The 16205-nt window shown below is 34.6% G+C and overlaps 2 protein-coding genes across 2 annotated transcripts; both read right to left on the bottom strand.

Moving 5' to 3' along the window:
- Positions 1–251: 251 nt before the first annotated feature.
- On the bottom strand, positions 252–6389 carry LOC143618696 (phosphatidylinositol-3-phosphatase myotubularin-1-like). Its single transcript, XM_077090801.1, has 18 exons — positions 6354–6389; positions 5835–5906; positions 5480–5551; positions 5206–5275; positions 4950–4999; positions 4586–4875; positions 4421–4494; positions 4280–4343; positions 4135–4200; positions 3961–4060; positions 3771–3884; positions 3530–3699; positions 2791–2875; positions 2469–2717; positions 2323–2382; positions 2188–2252; positions 1835–2114; positions 252–1205 (listed from the first exon to the last, which is right to left on the bottom strand). The coding sequence occupies exons 1-18, from the start codon at positions 6387–6389 to the stop codon at positions 708–710; spliced, it is 2415 nt and encodes an 804-aa protein (XP_076946916.1). The 3' UTR covers positions 252–707.
- A 3177-nt stretch (positions 6390–9566) lies between these two features.
- LOC143618777 (protein PSK SIMULATOR 1-like) lies at positions 9567–12495 on the bottom strand. The gene is made up of 2 exons (XM_077090875.1): positions 12319–12495; positions 9567–11466 (listed from the first exon to the last, which is right to left on the bottom strand). The coding sequence occupies exon 2, from the start codon at positions 11391–11393 to the stop codon at positions 9726–9728; it is 1668 nt and encodes a 555-aa protein (XP_076946990.1). The 5' UTR covers positions 11394–11466; positions 12319–12495; the 3' UTR covers positions 9567–9725.
- Positions 12496–16205: the final 3710 nt, after the last annotated feature.

The raw sequence follows: 16205 nt of genomic DNA, 5'->3' as shown, positions 1-16205 counted from the left end.
TTCATGCAAATATACATCTCATAAAGAGAGTAAAATATCTCAATATATATTTGAGTATATATATTTGCATGTGTTCTTATTTTTTATCTTTAATTCTTTTTCAAATTATTCTTTTTATTAATTTTAAATTGACAAATCCCGTGTATTACACGGGTCTAAAGCTAGTTCCGAAAATAAAATAAAATCTTACCAAGATAAGTACAATATGCTTATTTAAGTCACTTATTATATAAATACCAAGGACGTCTTCAATCTTATATTTAACACTGTTATTCATTATCATCCCACTTAGCCATTTCGTGCATTTGACATGGTTTATTTAAAGCTAACTTCTAATTTTAACCCGAGCTTGCCCATTTACAAGAAAATGAGTCGGAATCAAACTATGTTCCGGTTTCTTATAGGTTTCCCTGATTGAATAAGTTGGAAATGAGACGTGCATGAAAGACGTTCCATTGATAAACAAGTACACTTAAAAGTGCTACATTTTATAAATAAGAGCGAGCTTTATTAAATGAGCAAGTTACTCTTTTTAAAAATATGTTCAAATGTAACATACCTTCTCTGCAAAATGAAAATCCTTTCCTCCAATTAATCATTTTTTTTCAAAAGTTAGTTAACTTCTTTGCATTTCCCCCTAAATATGTTGGGTTAATATGAATTATAAACGACGAAAGTTTGTAACAGTTTTTACACGAATTTATTTGTCACTTGGGTTGGAAGTAACTATCATAAATGGATAGCCTATCAAAAGCATCATAGTTAGCTTTCAAACCTACAAATTGGCTCCGAAGTCGAGCACAACCCGCATTGGGCCACTTACACCCACCATCTTCACCCCGCAACGGGCACAAAGATTCACAAATCCGATTCGTGAAGTTCCCGGAACCATCATCATTATCTGCTGTAATTGCAATGGAGACAGACAAATCTGTCTTTTCATCATTTGATTCTCCATTTCCTACGGTCTCTCTTGTTCGATCCGTTATTTTAGCAGGATGGTTTTCAATGTCAGCTGTATCTGATACACAAACTTTATACCCGAGTGACTCGATGGCCCGTTTGATGCCAGCATTTTCAAGGTTTGCTTTTCTAGCCAAAGCTACAGCTGAGTAGCTGACCTGGCTCTCACTAAGTAGCTCAGCAGTCAAAGATTCCATACTTGCCGTTATTTCTCTAGCGTTGCTCTCAGCTAAATCCTTTGCCTGTAAATTTTAATATATGATTAAAATAGTAAAGAAATTAGGAGGTTTTTATGTATTTGTATGTAGGACTATAGGAGTGTGCATGGGTCAATTTGAATTGTTTTTGGCTCAAATTGAACCAAGAATCGGAAAAACGCTTTTTGAGTTTTTAAAAACCGTTAGGTTTTGAATTTTTCGGTCTTCACAAGGGCTTCGGTTCGTTTTCGGTTTTGCCATTCGGGCTTGAAATTTTTGGGAAAAAAGTTATGACCCAAAATAATGAATTTGGAACTAAATTTCTTTGTTATTGTTAATTAATTATTACACATTTGGGCCTGAAAGTTTTGAGCTACACCATTTATTAGTTTTATTTTTATAAATTACTAATCATTAAAAAAAATATTACAAACAGTTGTTATACAGGTTTGATTATAAACCGAAAATGATCCAGAAATTTGGATTTTGAAATAAAGAAAAAAAAAATTCGGTTTGGTTTGTATTCTCGGTTATTTCGGTTTCATATACACTGATAGTTGAATACATATTTGATGACTTTTGACCTGTGATTCCTTTTTTGCTAAATCTTAGATATAAAACATGATCAAATATGACCCCGTTTTAGGGTAAACGGATCAGAGTTTTGTAATTACCTTTTGCAGTTCCGAGTATTTTCCCATCATGTCTCTGCATTGTGCTTCAACCTGGCTAGAATGGGCTTCTGAAGGACATGCCCACCGAAGATGAAATTGGGGCCACAATGTTGGAGCCAAAGCTGCTGCAGGTGGTAATAACGGGCCATCATGTTTAGACGGGTCATAAAACATGTTGTAGTGCACGTGAGTTTTTCCCTCTGAAGCACGCATTTCAGCCAAATGCTTCCACAAGCACGCAGACACATCAAATAAACCAGCTTTTACTCTTTCGTTCTCACTGAAATTCAAAAATTATTATTTTGGTTTAGGCCTATAAAACTTAAGTTTATAATTCATTATAAAACACATACCTGTTGCATAAAAAGTTCCCAAACCGACATGAAAGCACACAGTCTAAGAAATCAACTAAAAAAGCCTGCACGCTTTAACGAGTCAAAAACATTAACCTAAACAAAACCATATGCAGTGTTAAACAACATACTTACCGATGAGAACTCAAATGCAAAAGGGTACATTCGTAATAATTGTGAAACACAATCAACCCACTGTCATATGAAATCAATATACACAGGATCAACATAATTGGTAAAAGTTCAAGATTAAGAAACTAGACATCGTAGAAAAAACATGCCTGGAGAAATATTGGAGAATAACTATTTGAAGGCTGTACGTTAGTGACTGGAGCTTGAGACGTTAATGTGGACAGCTGGCGTATGGATGATGACGACGATGATGATGGTGATGACGGTGATGTGATGTTTGGACTTGAAGCGTGTCTAGAAAGTTCTAAGGGTATGCTTCCGCTCCCGCTAAAACTTGGCATTCCAGCGCGGTCTGCAAATGGATGACCAAATGCAAGCCAATCTTTTTCAACAAGAGCCTGCATGAAAGCATTATATATAACATAAAACAAATAGAAAATGCTGGAAATAAAATGTATGACAAGTCGATACCTGAAATCCATTTATGGTCCGGTAATATGGATCTAGTAATAAACTTGCAAGGGCGACTAGCTGACTTGTTCTGTCCCATCCATCACTGTTGCCACACAATAACATGCCAATGAAAACAATAAAAAAAATAAAAATTAAACTTAACCTTGAAAATTTATCACATCCAAATTGTCTTAGAAAATAATTAATTAACACAAATCATTCTTGGACTTAGTAAAGCTATATTATATTTAGATTGATGAACTTAAGCAGATTACAGATCAACATATCAGAAACATAAACCATTGAGGAAGAACTTCATATATACCTTTACAAACTTAAAACTTTGGTGAAATATCCTATATACCCAACTCAAACTTAAAATATGATCAAGTTAAATGAATATTTAGTTTATGGTCATTTTACCCCTATCAAATACATGCTTTTTTAAACCTGATTTAGCTTATATTAAGATCAAATTCAATTTTACTTCTGCTGTCATGGATTGTAAATAAAATCTAAAAAATTTATTTAAAAAAATGAGAAAAGTTAAAAGCAACTTGTTTAATGAAATGATTAAATATCATATTATGAGAAAAATATTGTTGATGGTAAATATGAAACTTTAAAGTTTTAGACAATCAAGGGTAAAATGGTAATTTCAATTTTTTTAATGAAACGGGTAAATAAGATATTTTAACTAGTTTTACGGGCATATATGATATTTTTAGTTTTGGTCAGGTATATATGAAAACTTTACCTGCAGTGAACAACCATTGATGCTGACTCCAAGGCAACACGAGCAGCAATCCAAGCAGACCCAGCCAATACATTTTGGACATGTATCAACCAACCACTGTCACCAAGGGTTGATACCGAAGCAGACATACTACTGAGGTTACCTCGACCCCACGTCCATCCACCATTTCTCTGTTGAAATAAATCACATACTTAAAAACACGTTACAAAACAAAGCTAAATGTTGATATATTTGGTTATACCAAGAATGATGACATTCCATCTGATGATTTGGTTCCATGTGTATCTAAGTAGTCTCTGAGACGAACAAGACTATCTCTCATGGCATGGATATTGTCTATCCCAAAGAACACAATCTAAATAAAACATATGTAAGAAATCAAAGAAACAAATATTATGCAATGTTATTCAGCTCAAAAATGTTAAACAGACCTCACACTGGAAATAATTGGAAGATGACTCTGAACCTCCACCCATTGCTCCATTTGCCAAAGCATTTTTTCGGGGTCTTGCGTCAGCTATGTATAACTTCCTAGTAATAATATTATTAACTCGTATATAAATAATGTAACTGAAGAAAGAAAATCCTCTATAAAAAGCCTTTACCTCCGTCCTTCTTTCCCTTTAGAATGTTGAGTACAAAGTGCACCAACTAAACTTTCATCGGCATTGCTGCATGATGTCATCACAAGAAATTTATGCCCAATTGTAACATATTTAACAAATTTTACATATGCAAAGTAAGCATTACCTCCTCATATTCATCATGAGGCCAACTAACGGTTGGGATGACCGAGCAAGAACCGCTCCAGTGCCTACATATCATTGAAATAAACGCATTATGAGTTCTAAAAAATATATGCACGTGTTAATAAAGGTAACAAATACTTACGTTTATCGCACCATGATATTACAGGAAATCTACACCGTGCACGAAATGTACAAGCTTTCAGCAGATCTGTATCCCTGTAATCAGCAACACAGGGGATGACAACATAATATAAAATTGAAAAGAGTTGTCATGATTGGATAAACTGTGAAAGCAAAGATACCTCACCTGATGGATTTTGGAACTAACAAAGCAAAAGGGTAGGTTGCACACATGTTATAATTTGCGTTTATGTCACTAATTCTCCACCAATCATTAGATAATTTGAATAAACCATCTTCTATTGTGCCTATTGATGACTGAAGTGATCCCAGACCAAGAAGCCGGTAGTACTCGTTTACTAACCGCACTCTAGGATTAGTGCTACTGCAGTTAGAAGGACCAGAAGTAAAAGCATAGAGATCCCATAGTCTTGCAGGCCTTGTCCCCTTTAGCAATGCAGCAAAGATAGCATGCCTCTATAAAATAAAAGCCAAAATGATCATAATAATACCAAAAAAGTCAAATTTAGAAAGGCAATGACCATAAGTACCTGCTTAGTCCCAGGGCGAAAACCGATTATAATGATTCTCATATCTTTGCCTGCAAAAGCAACAAACCTAGATAACTAAGTAAAATTTTGAATTCTCATTGTATGAAAAAGTCCACAGATCAATTTTTGTTCTCATACCCAAGCAAAATTGACTGTTTAATACCCAACAGATTCAACTTTGCAGAGAGAGACATATTAAAATTGTATGATAAAAAAATCCCAAAAACATAACAATTATTGAAGTGATCTACCATACCGACGACCTGAAGAAGCCTACGTGTAGGAGCCTTCTCTGGCTGTCGAGCACCAGATGGCTGCTTTATTGCCTACAGACAACCATTTTCAGCAACAATTTTAAATAGTCAAGTATACTACTAAACTAGCCTGGAGAAGATAATATTAATGATATTTTGTAAGTAACAAGATTTGAGACAGAAATTCAAAGATAGATCATAGATATATGTATTTAAACTAAGCCATAGATGGTATTGTTTAAAAGAAATGGTAATTATCTAAGAAGCAAAACTTACAATCTTGTTAAATCTTTCGATGGTGGCCAATGGTATTGTTCCTAGTGCAATAACATCCCTGGATCCTTCACTCTTAAAAGTAAGACAAAAATATATGTTAGATAGATACAAGAAATATCAATTTATACAACTCAATATGGGGAATCAGTAACACATTCATGAACGTTCATATGCATGTAGAAATTGAACACGTGTGCTTGTGAGTTACCCTATGTGCCGATGAAAACCGTATGTAATCAATTAACCGGTTCTTGAATACTAACAACATTAGAAATGAGCAAGCAACATACAATTACAGTTTATACTACTGTACTGCACACTTCTGTAATTAATAAGATCATGATCGAAAACTTACCAAAAAAAGAAGGCGGTAATTAGTCACAAACACAGTACCTGCTTCGTCTGTGTTAACAAGAACACCATACCCCTGAAAGCAAAACACACAAACTCAGATCGAGAACACTATATAATGAAATGAAGTTAGTGTCATAAAAGTGAAACATCAAGGTAACACCAGACCTTCCTGCAGAAGCTGATTAATATTTATAACATTACAGTACGTCTTCCTTGTTAGTATTGTATCAGCCTTTGGGCTTGGATTATTCGGTTGACATGGAGGAACTATTGAGGCCGGTATAATTAAACGTTAATTAGGCCCATATTTACGTTTCTTGGTCTTATAATCCTAGTCTATTTATATCTCTCTAATCTGTATTTGTAATCTTGTACTAAGCAATATATAATAATAATAATAAAATCCTAGTTGCAGCTCGTGGATGCAGGTCACGTTAACCGAACCACTTAAATGCTCGTGTACGTGTTTATGTTTCCGTTACGTATTGTGTCTAAATAACACCTAACATTGCTTAATTACTCTAGAATTCTCAATTTCAAATGTTGAATTAGACATAATTGCAAATAGATTAGGTTTCACATAATAGTCAAAGTGTAGTGTTTATAAATTTATTTAAATTAGAGAGATTAATTAATAGTTAAATGCTTGCCTCAGCAATAACAGTCTCGGCTTCAAGCAAAAACTCAGATAATGCATTCGAATCAGCCTCCTGTAAATAAATAAATATATTAACATCGATCACAAATCACACGTACAATATTATTATTAATTGTGTATCTACTGACGAAATGAGAGTGAATATTAATCGTAAACTGAAAACCTAGAAGAGTGTTATATTAATTTACATCGATTTTGGTACAATCAACGGCGGTTTCGGTTTCAACAACTTCCGGTTCACTGGCTCGAGTTTCTTCCGGTTCGGCGATTGCAGTCGGTTTTCGCGCGTTTGACGTCGCCATACGCGGCCGGTGGTGGTGGTGGTGGTGGTGGTGAGTTAGTTATTTACGACGGAAGAATGCATGCAACGGAGGATGGAAGTGAAATCAATTGCACGATAATACGATATACGTAACAGCCAACGTGTTAGTAAATTAATAATAATATGGGTTAATACGAAATAGTAATAATAATAAATATCTACATTTGAAAATAAAAGTTCTATTAAATGAGGAAAATGCATGTATTTCTAGAAATACCTAAAATGATGATCATTCATCAACACCTGAACTGTCTAATTAAAATTTGTCATTCGATGGGTTGAGCGGTTTTAAAAGAACCGACGGAGTTTGCTCAAAACCGACGAGTTATTAAATGGTCGGTCTGACTGTTTAAAGTTCTGTTTAGTTGGATCCGACTGTTTAAAGTTCGGATGGGTGGCCAATTTAAACGGTTGGATTTTTTTATAAAAATGATCGGATGGCCAATCTTGTTAACAAGTAGAAAGATTGGATTGGGTTACAAATCGAATGGATGCAGATGATACGAGCGGTCGAAGGTTTTTGAAGTGATATTTTAGAGATTTTCCCGTATAAATATTAATATAAGATATATATCTTATTTTTAAAAGTCAATGGAGGCCGTGAGGGCGGGTAATGCGGGCCGGCTGGTGCACGGAAATATAAAAAAAAATCTGATATTTATATATATATTAAGAATATCCGAACTTTTATATACCCAAACACTTTATAGTCTATTTGGTATGTCATAATCTCATTCTAATATCATGATTTTACTAATTGTTACGTTTATTAAAATAACTTTAATTGTCGTTTAAAAAAATAGTTTACATTATTTAATATGTTAAGGCTTAAATGACACATTTTTTCAGGCTCGACAGGGTACGTGAATTCCCAAGGCCGACCATGTTAAAAGTGATGTATAAAAACGTTAGTTACTTTTCTCTATTTGTAAGTCTTATTGTATTTTGGGGTTTTGTACTCCATTATATAGCTTATTGGTGCCATGATTCCCAGGTTCGACTCCCTTTATTGTTTATCGCACTAGTTTTTATTAATTATTCACTCCAAAATCACTTGCCTATACCAAATAAACCTTGTGGTGCAGACGTCCGTATGAATTTTAGCTTGGATGTCCCCACTCCCCATTTCGAAACTATACCCTTACAAAAAAACAGGTGTCCTACAAATAAAGAAAAATAGATTAGGTTTTTTTAATTTACTCAGTTGAACTTTTTTTTTTATGTAACTTGATTATTTAACCAACCAATTTCGGTCTTCTCTTTCAATTTGAACAATACTATGTATATATATTTTTCGGTTCATTTACTATAGCAAGCGTATCAAAACCGAAAATATTCTCATTTGCTGCAACACACGGGTTATATATGCAATTAGTTATGTCTTATAGGACACCAATTTTGGTATTTGCGAAAGTGAAATTTATGATCATTATGATTTCTTTTATTAAAACTTTTAATCGAGTCCCATTTTCTATTTACCTTTTTTAAGGTGCTTGTTGACTTAATAAAGGTATAAGTACTGTTATTAACATTTTTTATTATCATAAAACTGATTAATCTTTTAGTGCTTATATATTATTATATTTCTTTTTTTTTAGTTATTATTAGAAAGAATTCCCCACAATAGTAATCAAATTTTACAATTGTTTCAAAGTTAATTATGAATTATATAAGATGTTATAATTTTGTAAAATTAGAAAACTCAAATGAAACATACATGTATTCTAGGTATTATGTTAATGCTTTTAGCCTTTCCAAGTAATCGAATCGGGTTAATGTCAGGAAAGCAAACACAAACATACAGACAAACACGAGCAATAGCAACACAAATTGACGAGTGTAGAAAAACGTAATCGTCAAACCCAAAACTTCATCTTTTTTATGTTGCGGTGTTGAGCCCTCAAAACTTCTGTCACCGGTCCAACCATCCTCGTAACATCCCGCCGCCTTCATACGTCATGAATAATATCGTGCAAGAATAGTTGTGGACCAAATGACTTCGTGTGTTGATAATAGAGAAAAATGTGTAGAAAACTACAAATGAATTGGTGGACCATCGTTCTCTTGGACAATCCATAAGTACAAAATGTCAGTGAATCAACTGAGAACATGGTGAATATGGGCCATGGCAAATGGACATTTTTGTCTTTTGGATAACAAGGTTAAATGTAACTTTCTTAGTTTTCTTTGAATAATTAGTGGGGTTAGGTATAACCTGGGATCCTTCTATTAGTGCCAGCTATTACAAATTATTATTAGTGTAATAATATTTCTATATTAAAAACAATACCATTATTTTAGAAAATTAATAATAATAATAATAATAATAATAATCTGATTTTAAAAAATGATTTAAAAAATGATACGAGGGTCGGTCGTCCACTGTGATAAACTTTTAGTACTACTATAGTGTAAAAATCTCGACCGACCCCTGTGAGTATATAGCAATAGTCAACTAAAAGAATTCTAATCCATGTGAGAAAATTTCCGAAGTCCGCCACTATTTGCATACATATTTTAGTTTGCTACCTTTCCAAATCAACTATAGAGGCAGGACAACTGGTCAACTTCAAACATTTTATATAAGAGAAAACTTTAATAGGGTAAAATCCACATCATTGGGGACATGTTTCATCCTTAACTATACATCTAAAATAACACACACTCTGCTAAGTCCTAACAAGCAAATACGGAATACCCATATCAATGCCAAAAGGTCAACAGTCGGTCAACAGTCAACAACACTGCAACCATAAAAACACATTCATCTTTAAAATCTTCAAAAGTACCTTTTAACCACAGGGCTTGATCACGGTTCAGTTTCTTGAAACTGTGCCCGCAAGCGTCTTATGAAACAGGTCCGGGTCCATTTAGACTAGACCCGTTTGTCATCACCGATAACTCAACCAAGCTCAACTCATCGAGATCACCGGGTCACTAGAATCGCCAACCACCCCACCGCTTTCACATTCCAACATAGCTTTGGCGTTAACTTCTCTACCAAACCGCCATATATAATTAAGACCAACGAGAAGCTCTGTAATTGTAGCTTCAGTTTTCTCTTGATTTGCATAATGAAGAGTCTGTACGAGAAGCACGTTCGTTTTAGAAAGCAAATTTTGGTGCTCAAAACTCCTCTCGGATTGCCACCTAATCATGTTATGCGCTAGTGGAGATAACCATTCTAAAGTACCCGAAATAGCCTCACTCCATTCTTCAGCTAAACCCGTGTCATACTCTGATGAAGCCAGGCTTTTAGCATACGGTTTTAGCCTCGTTCTAAGTGCGCTTCTCACGTTTTTCGGTAACATATTGTATAGATCATCTCGTGCATCTTGACCGATTAGGTGAGGTGATGCCACAAGCTTCTCGAGTACAATGATCACATTAGCATAATGTAAAGCTAATGCGGCTGCACCTAGGGTTTCGGGAGGTGCTTCAAATTTCTTTTGTTTGGAACAAATTTCAACATCAGATTCTTCAATCCTGAGTGGCATTGCAGGCGCGGTGGTGGTTAAACGGTTTGGTGTAGCGGGCTTACCACGCCATAGTTTCAACCTGGTTTTAGTAGCACGGGCTAACGGGCCGGACTTTGTGATTGACTTTGTTGTTGGCTTCCCGATAGGACCAGAGTATGTAATGTTTCGATTTTTACCAGAATACGGGATAGAATTACCAATTGGACCTGAATAAAAAGCATTCATATTATTTGTACTCGGAATCGGGCCGGATTGGGAAATTAAATCTCCCAATGGGCCGGAGGAAAACCGGGAAATCTTATACTCAGTTGGGTGGATTGAAGATTGGAGCAATGCAGACACGGATTGACTTCGGTCCATATGATCAGAATCTAGAGAATCTGAATACTCGACAGCTGGCAACACGTGGTTAATTCCAAAAACATGCGCGATCCGATTGAAGATTGTGAAAATAGATCTTGCAAGAAGGAAAACCACATAATCATGAGTCTTGTTCCATAAAGACATCTCTTTTAACCGTTTGACTTCTTGTTGCCTCCACGACAATTTCTTCATATATTCAACCAACGTTAAACTATCTTGATCTTCATTGCTCTTCATTCTTTTCAAAATCTGTTCAAGTTCCGTTAATGTTTCGATTTCTTGATACAAATTTGCGTTAATGAGGACAAACTTCTCCATCTTTTTGACTTTCTTGTTCATCTTCTTTGAACTCAACTGCCATTGGTACGGATCAACGCCTGATTTGATCAAGTCATCGTACGCACGCTCAAAGCATTTCAAAACAGGATCATTGCATCGTTTTGCAAGGCGGGTCACAACTTTCGCAACATTTTCCAAATTATGTAGCATTTCGGCACATATTAAATCTACTATGTAACCATCATCTTCTGAAACAAGCTTCTTGATACCAACCGAGTTACTGATTTCATCCTTTAGTTTCCAAACCTGTTTATCAGTAAGTGAATTCCACTGATGAACCAGCTTTGACAGCAGGCTTGCTACTTCAAACGCCAGCACTCCGATTCGAACCTTTTCTTGACCGTGGTCATTTTTTCTTGAAGATTTCCATATCCCCCGAAACCATGACTCAGCCACCATCTCTTACCTCAAATAGTATTGAAGCAGTGATCTTGCAGCTTAAGCCCAATAACAATTCTCTTAAATCCTGATTCTGAATTAAATAATAAAAATCAAATTAATATCACCATCTTTAAACCTGCTACTTATGATCACGGTTGTAAAAATCGCGCCTAGGCGCTAATTAATTGCTATTTAGTCAAACTCGGTCAAAATTGAAAAAAAAGTTACATATATGTCCCTATCCAATTAATCGCCAGTCCCTACCCCAGCACCCGACTAACGCCTAACGAGTTATACATCATTGCTTATTCCCGAGTCTAATTTAACGAGGGAAATTAATGGAATCAGAAGGAAACCCGGAAAAATCATGTTCTACGGTTTTTTTCAACGAAAGAAGAATTAAAGAGATTAATGCTTATTTTCATAATTCCAAATTGGAACATGATTTTTCCAGGCTTCCTCCCAATTCCTTTCATTTCGCTCGTTAAATCAGACTCGGGAACACCGCGTAGTGATCACCAAATTGACATAAAGTGCAAGTTAAAGCTAAGATAAGATATAACTTAAGGAAATAACCCTTGACTTTTTAAAAGTCAAACTTAGGAATTAGGATCTCCTTGAATAAGAGGTCCATATAAGATCAATCCAAAACTAAAACTATTATTAATAATAATAATAATAATAATAATAATAATAATTCTCAGCTAATGAAGTGAATCAAGATTGAAGTGAAATTCATCCAAATTGTAACTGAAATACAAACAAATTCAAGATACTAAAAACAAATCAAACAAACCCTAGGCATCCAATTGAAGTTGTAACAGTATAACATAAAAGCAAGCAATAATAAAAACATCATCAAGGAATCAATAGAGTTGATCCACTTGCAAGAAGAATATAAATATAACATATATAAATATAAAGATTAGTAAAGAGAACACACCAGCAGCAGCACAAGAACATAAGAAGAATCTTCATAGCACCAACTTCAATGTCTTGTTTTGTTGTAATGAGAGAGAAAATAGAGAGAGAGAGCATAATAATAATATGATGGACACTCAACTCAAGTCACATGGTCGAGAAACCGAGTGAACTTGAAAGAGAACATATTATTGATTAACATTTTGCTTTTTAAGCCCTTTTTTGTTTCTTAAATGGCTTTTTATGTCCTTAAAGAAATGTTTTTAGGCTCAAAAGTTTATGTATTTTCTTTCTTTATAGGTAAAAAGAAAGTATAAGTATAATCCACGAGGTGGTAGTTAGAATTTTTTGGTATTAGAATTTTAAAAAGTTGGATTTTTATAATTTATACTATTACTATAATTTGTATTTGTGATTTAACTAATGATACTTTTCAGTACTTTTAACTTTTTTTACTTTTCTTTGTCAATAGAGATCTTAATTTGCATAATTATCTGTGTATTTACACTTGATTTTTACCTGATTTCACGCATAAGGATATATGTGAGTGAAATAGAGAAACCTATCTTGCTTGCAAGTGAAATTGACTATCGAGTGTAAATGAAATGCAAATAAAGGTTAAGACAAGTCTTACATTTTATATTTATAGTTACATTATATGCATTGTTGATTGATATATAAAGTTATTTATTATAATTAATTATTGGCTTAATTGTTATCTTGCAAATTATGTTAGGTATGAAGTTCATGACTGATCATACAAAACGCATTTCATGTAATTACGAGTATAAAGTATAAAGATGTGTCTGTCGTATACTTTTAATTACTTGAGGATACTTAGAAAATGCAAAATAATGATTTTTCAAATCTACATGTGATTTAAATTTAATTAAATGTGATATCCATGATGAAAAGTTGATACCATAAAATCTTTAGTAGTGACATATTCATAACTAGTGTTACTCTAAAGGGTGCGGAATTCGACAATGCATATTTGATATATCCTTTAAATAGAAGATCTAGAGGACCCGTTCCTCTGACGTTCGAAATTTTATTTATTAAAGTTTAGTCCTTTCTGAATAATACGAGTGGAGCAACTAAATCATAGTCCATAGTCCTTATAAAAGCCTTGATATCATGCATTCTATTCATTCATAGTCCTTATAAAAGCCTTGATATCATGCATTCTATTCATTCTCTTATATGTTGTAGGTAATTAGATATAGATGGTAAGAAATTAGGTAGACATGTGTTTTCATGTTCCTATAAAGAAATGCATTTAGAGGCTAAAAATAGTTAATAGTTACTTTGCAAATCCTGAATTTATGTACCATGAAAACTGATAACTACTTACCTCTAAGTTTTGATTAAGGTTCATACCAAAGGAAGGTTTGCATGATATTAAAAAAACAATTAAATAAAAGTTAGAAACAATATGTTATTAAAGCCAACTAGATCCGTAAAATCAAAGCAACTTATTTGAGACTGAAACCAAACTCACATTGCTATTAATACTTTAGTTATAATATATAGTAACGGAAAATACATACATAGTAGTAACTAGTAATGATAGCAACTGACATTCTCGTATAATGACACGAGGTTGATGATTAAGGTTTGTGATATTTAAAATCTTGAGTTTAAAACTTGACTCAATGGATTTTCTTATAATGGTGTTTTCCCACAATGATGAGTGTCAGAATCAATATGAACAGTTGACATCACATCTCAAAAAAACTCACTCATATATATTCAATATGAACAGTTGACATCACATCTCAAAAAAACTCACTCAGATATATGAGGTAGTTCCAAACGTTGTTAAAAAATAAAAAGTAATAATGATAATTCTTTTAGTACCATGATAGGAACATCTTGAGGAAGGTGTAAAATTTTATAATCTTGAAATTGTAAGGGCTTAAATGTAACAAATATTAACTAAATGCTGATAGTATATATACTATATCAACCAAATATATTAGACTGAGGGGTGTGGGGCTTCAACGGGGGCGCTTGAGCCCCTCCGCTCGCGCCCCCATGCGCTAACACCACACCACCAGGGGCGCGAACGGAGCGCTAGCGGGAAAAAAAAGAGAGGCGTGAGCTAGTTAGCGGGAGAAGAGAGAGAGAAAGTTGCATTGGTTTTAGAAAAAGAGTCGTTGGGCTCTTAAATATTAAATATTTATTACATTTTTTAATATATATTATATGTTTATAGATTATTTTAATGCCTATAACTATAGATATATATATATACTTATATCGTATTTATATACGTAGGAGTCATATCGATTTACTCTCGGAGATATCTGCGTAAACCTACAATGTATGACATCCAACGCATATATGAGGTGCACGCAGAAAAACATGGTTTTCCTGGGATGCTAGGTAGCCTCGATTGTACGCATGTTGGATGGGCTATGTGTCCAACGGCCTAGCGAGGTCAGTTCCACCGTGGTGATCATGAAGGGCCGACCCTTATACTTGAGGCGGCGGTGTCACAGGATCTTTGGTTTTGGCATGCTTTTTTTGGTGTTGCTGGGTCAAATAACGACCTTAATGTTATCGATCAGTCACATTTGATCAACGACCTTATCGACGGGGTTGAACCACCTCAATCTTTTGTTGCAAATGGAGAACTCTTCAAGTACGGGTACTATCTGGTCGATGGTATTTACAACGAATGGGCTTTGTTAGTTCAAGCTTTTACAGATCCAATCCCCGATAAACGGAAGTATTTTACGAAGAAGCAAGAGTCTGCTAGAAAAGATATTGAAAGAGCTTTTGGAGTTCTGAAAAAACAATATTATGTGCTGGCGAACCCGATACGTTATTGGACTCGGGAGAGGATAATGGACGTCGTCTACACGTGTCTGATCCTACACAACATGACGTTAGAAGACGAGGGCAAAGCTATCTGCCAAAACTACCAAGGTGACATTCCGCCACAACCGTCCACAATCAGTGATCAACAAATACTTCATAACATAGCAAATATCAAGAGCCGTGAGATACACGGGAATCTTCGACATGAGTTGGTTGAACATTTGTTGGCGAGGCGACCCGATGATCTTGTATTAGATTAGTGTTATTATTAAGTATTATTGTTTGTTTAATTTTTAGTATGTTTTTTTTTTGTAATTTGAATTTTAGATATTAATGTGTTTTTTATTAATGTGTGTTTTTTTAATAATTTATGAGTTTTTTTAATAATACGTTGTTTGAATATATTTATAAAAAAATAAAAAAAAAATTTCGCTTGAGCCTCTGCTGGAGCCCCTCCACACCAGGGGCCAGGGCTCCAACGGGGGCTCAAACACCCCCCTTATCTAGTTTCTCTCTCTGCCACACGTCATAATATTATTGGTTGGAGCCCCCACTAAAGCCCCCACTAAAGCCCCCACACCCCTTAGTCTTAAATGCAAATGACAAAAACACCTCACAGTCACTATCCCTGTCCCTATCCCTATCGTGTACAGGGAGTATAGAGGACCACGCGGAGACGTGACTCTAATTACCATTTTGACCTTACATTAACTTACACGGCGGCGTGATACGTTGGAACAAAGACAAAAACTGTTTTACCAACCCACCGAAACCTACCGGAATTTGCCGCGATCTCACTTTTGTTAATTATGTCACTTTCACCAAACTTATTTTACATTTTCACGGCTTCTTGGTTCCCACCCTTTTAGGCTATGCGTAGTGGAGGGCTACAAAATAGGGCGTTTTGTGTCATATGATGTCTAGTCAGCAAATGGTAGGTTTTTGTTTTTGGAGTGTAATGGTGGAGGGGCTACAAATTTGCCACGTCACCACATATATATATATATATATATATATATATATATCACACACACAACATATATATACACACACATGTAATATAATAATAATACTTTTTCCTTC

Source organism: Bidens hawaiensis, unplaced genomic scaffold (genome assembly GCF_021521415.1).
Source record: "Bidens hawaiensis isolate Kalapana, Puna unplaced genomic scaffold, B.hawaiensis_p1.1 tig00002338_1, whole genome shotgun sequence".
Lineage (NCBI taxonomy): Eukaryota > Viridiplantae > Streptophyta > Magnoliopsida > Asterales > Asteraceae > Bidens > Bidens hawaiensis.
This window is presented reverse-complemented; position numbering and strand designations above follow the sequence as displayed.

Coding starts and splice junctions, on each gene's coding strand:
- LOC143618696 (XM_077090801.1), bottom strand. CDS start 6,389: ATGTCTAATTCAACATTTGAAATTGAGAATTCTAGA. Junction 2,876..3,529: donor TCAATGGTTGTTCACTGCAG/GTAAAGTTTTCA, acceptor GTGTGGCAACAG/TGATGGATGGGACAGAACAA. Junction 2,253..2,322: donor TTGCATTTGAGTTCTCATCG/GTAAGTATGTTG, acceptor TAAAGCGTGCAG/GCTTTTTTAGTTGATTTCTT.
- LOC143618777 (XM_077090875.1), bottom strand. CDS start 11,393: ATGGTGGCTGAGTCATGGTTTCGGGGGATATGGAAATCTTCAAGAAAA.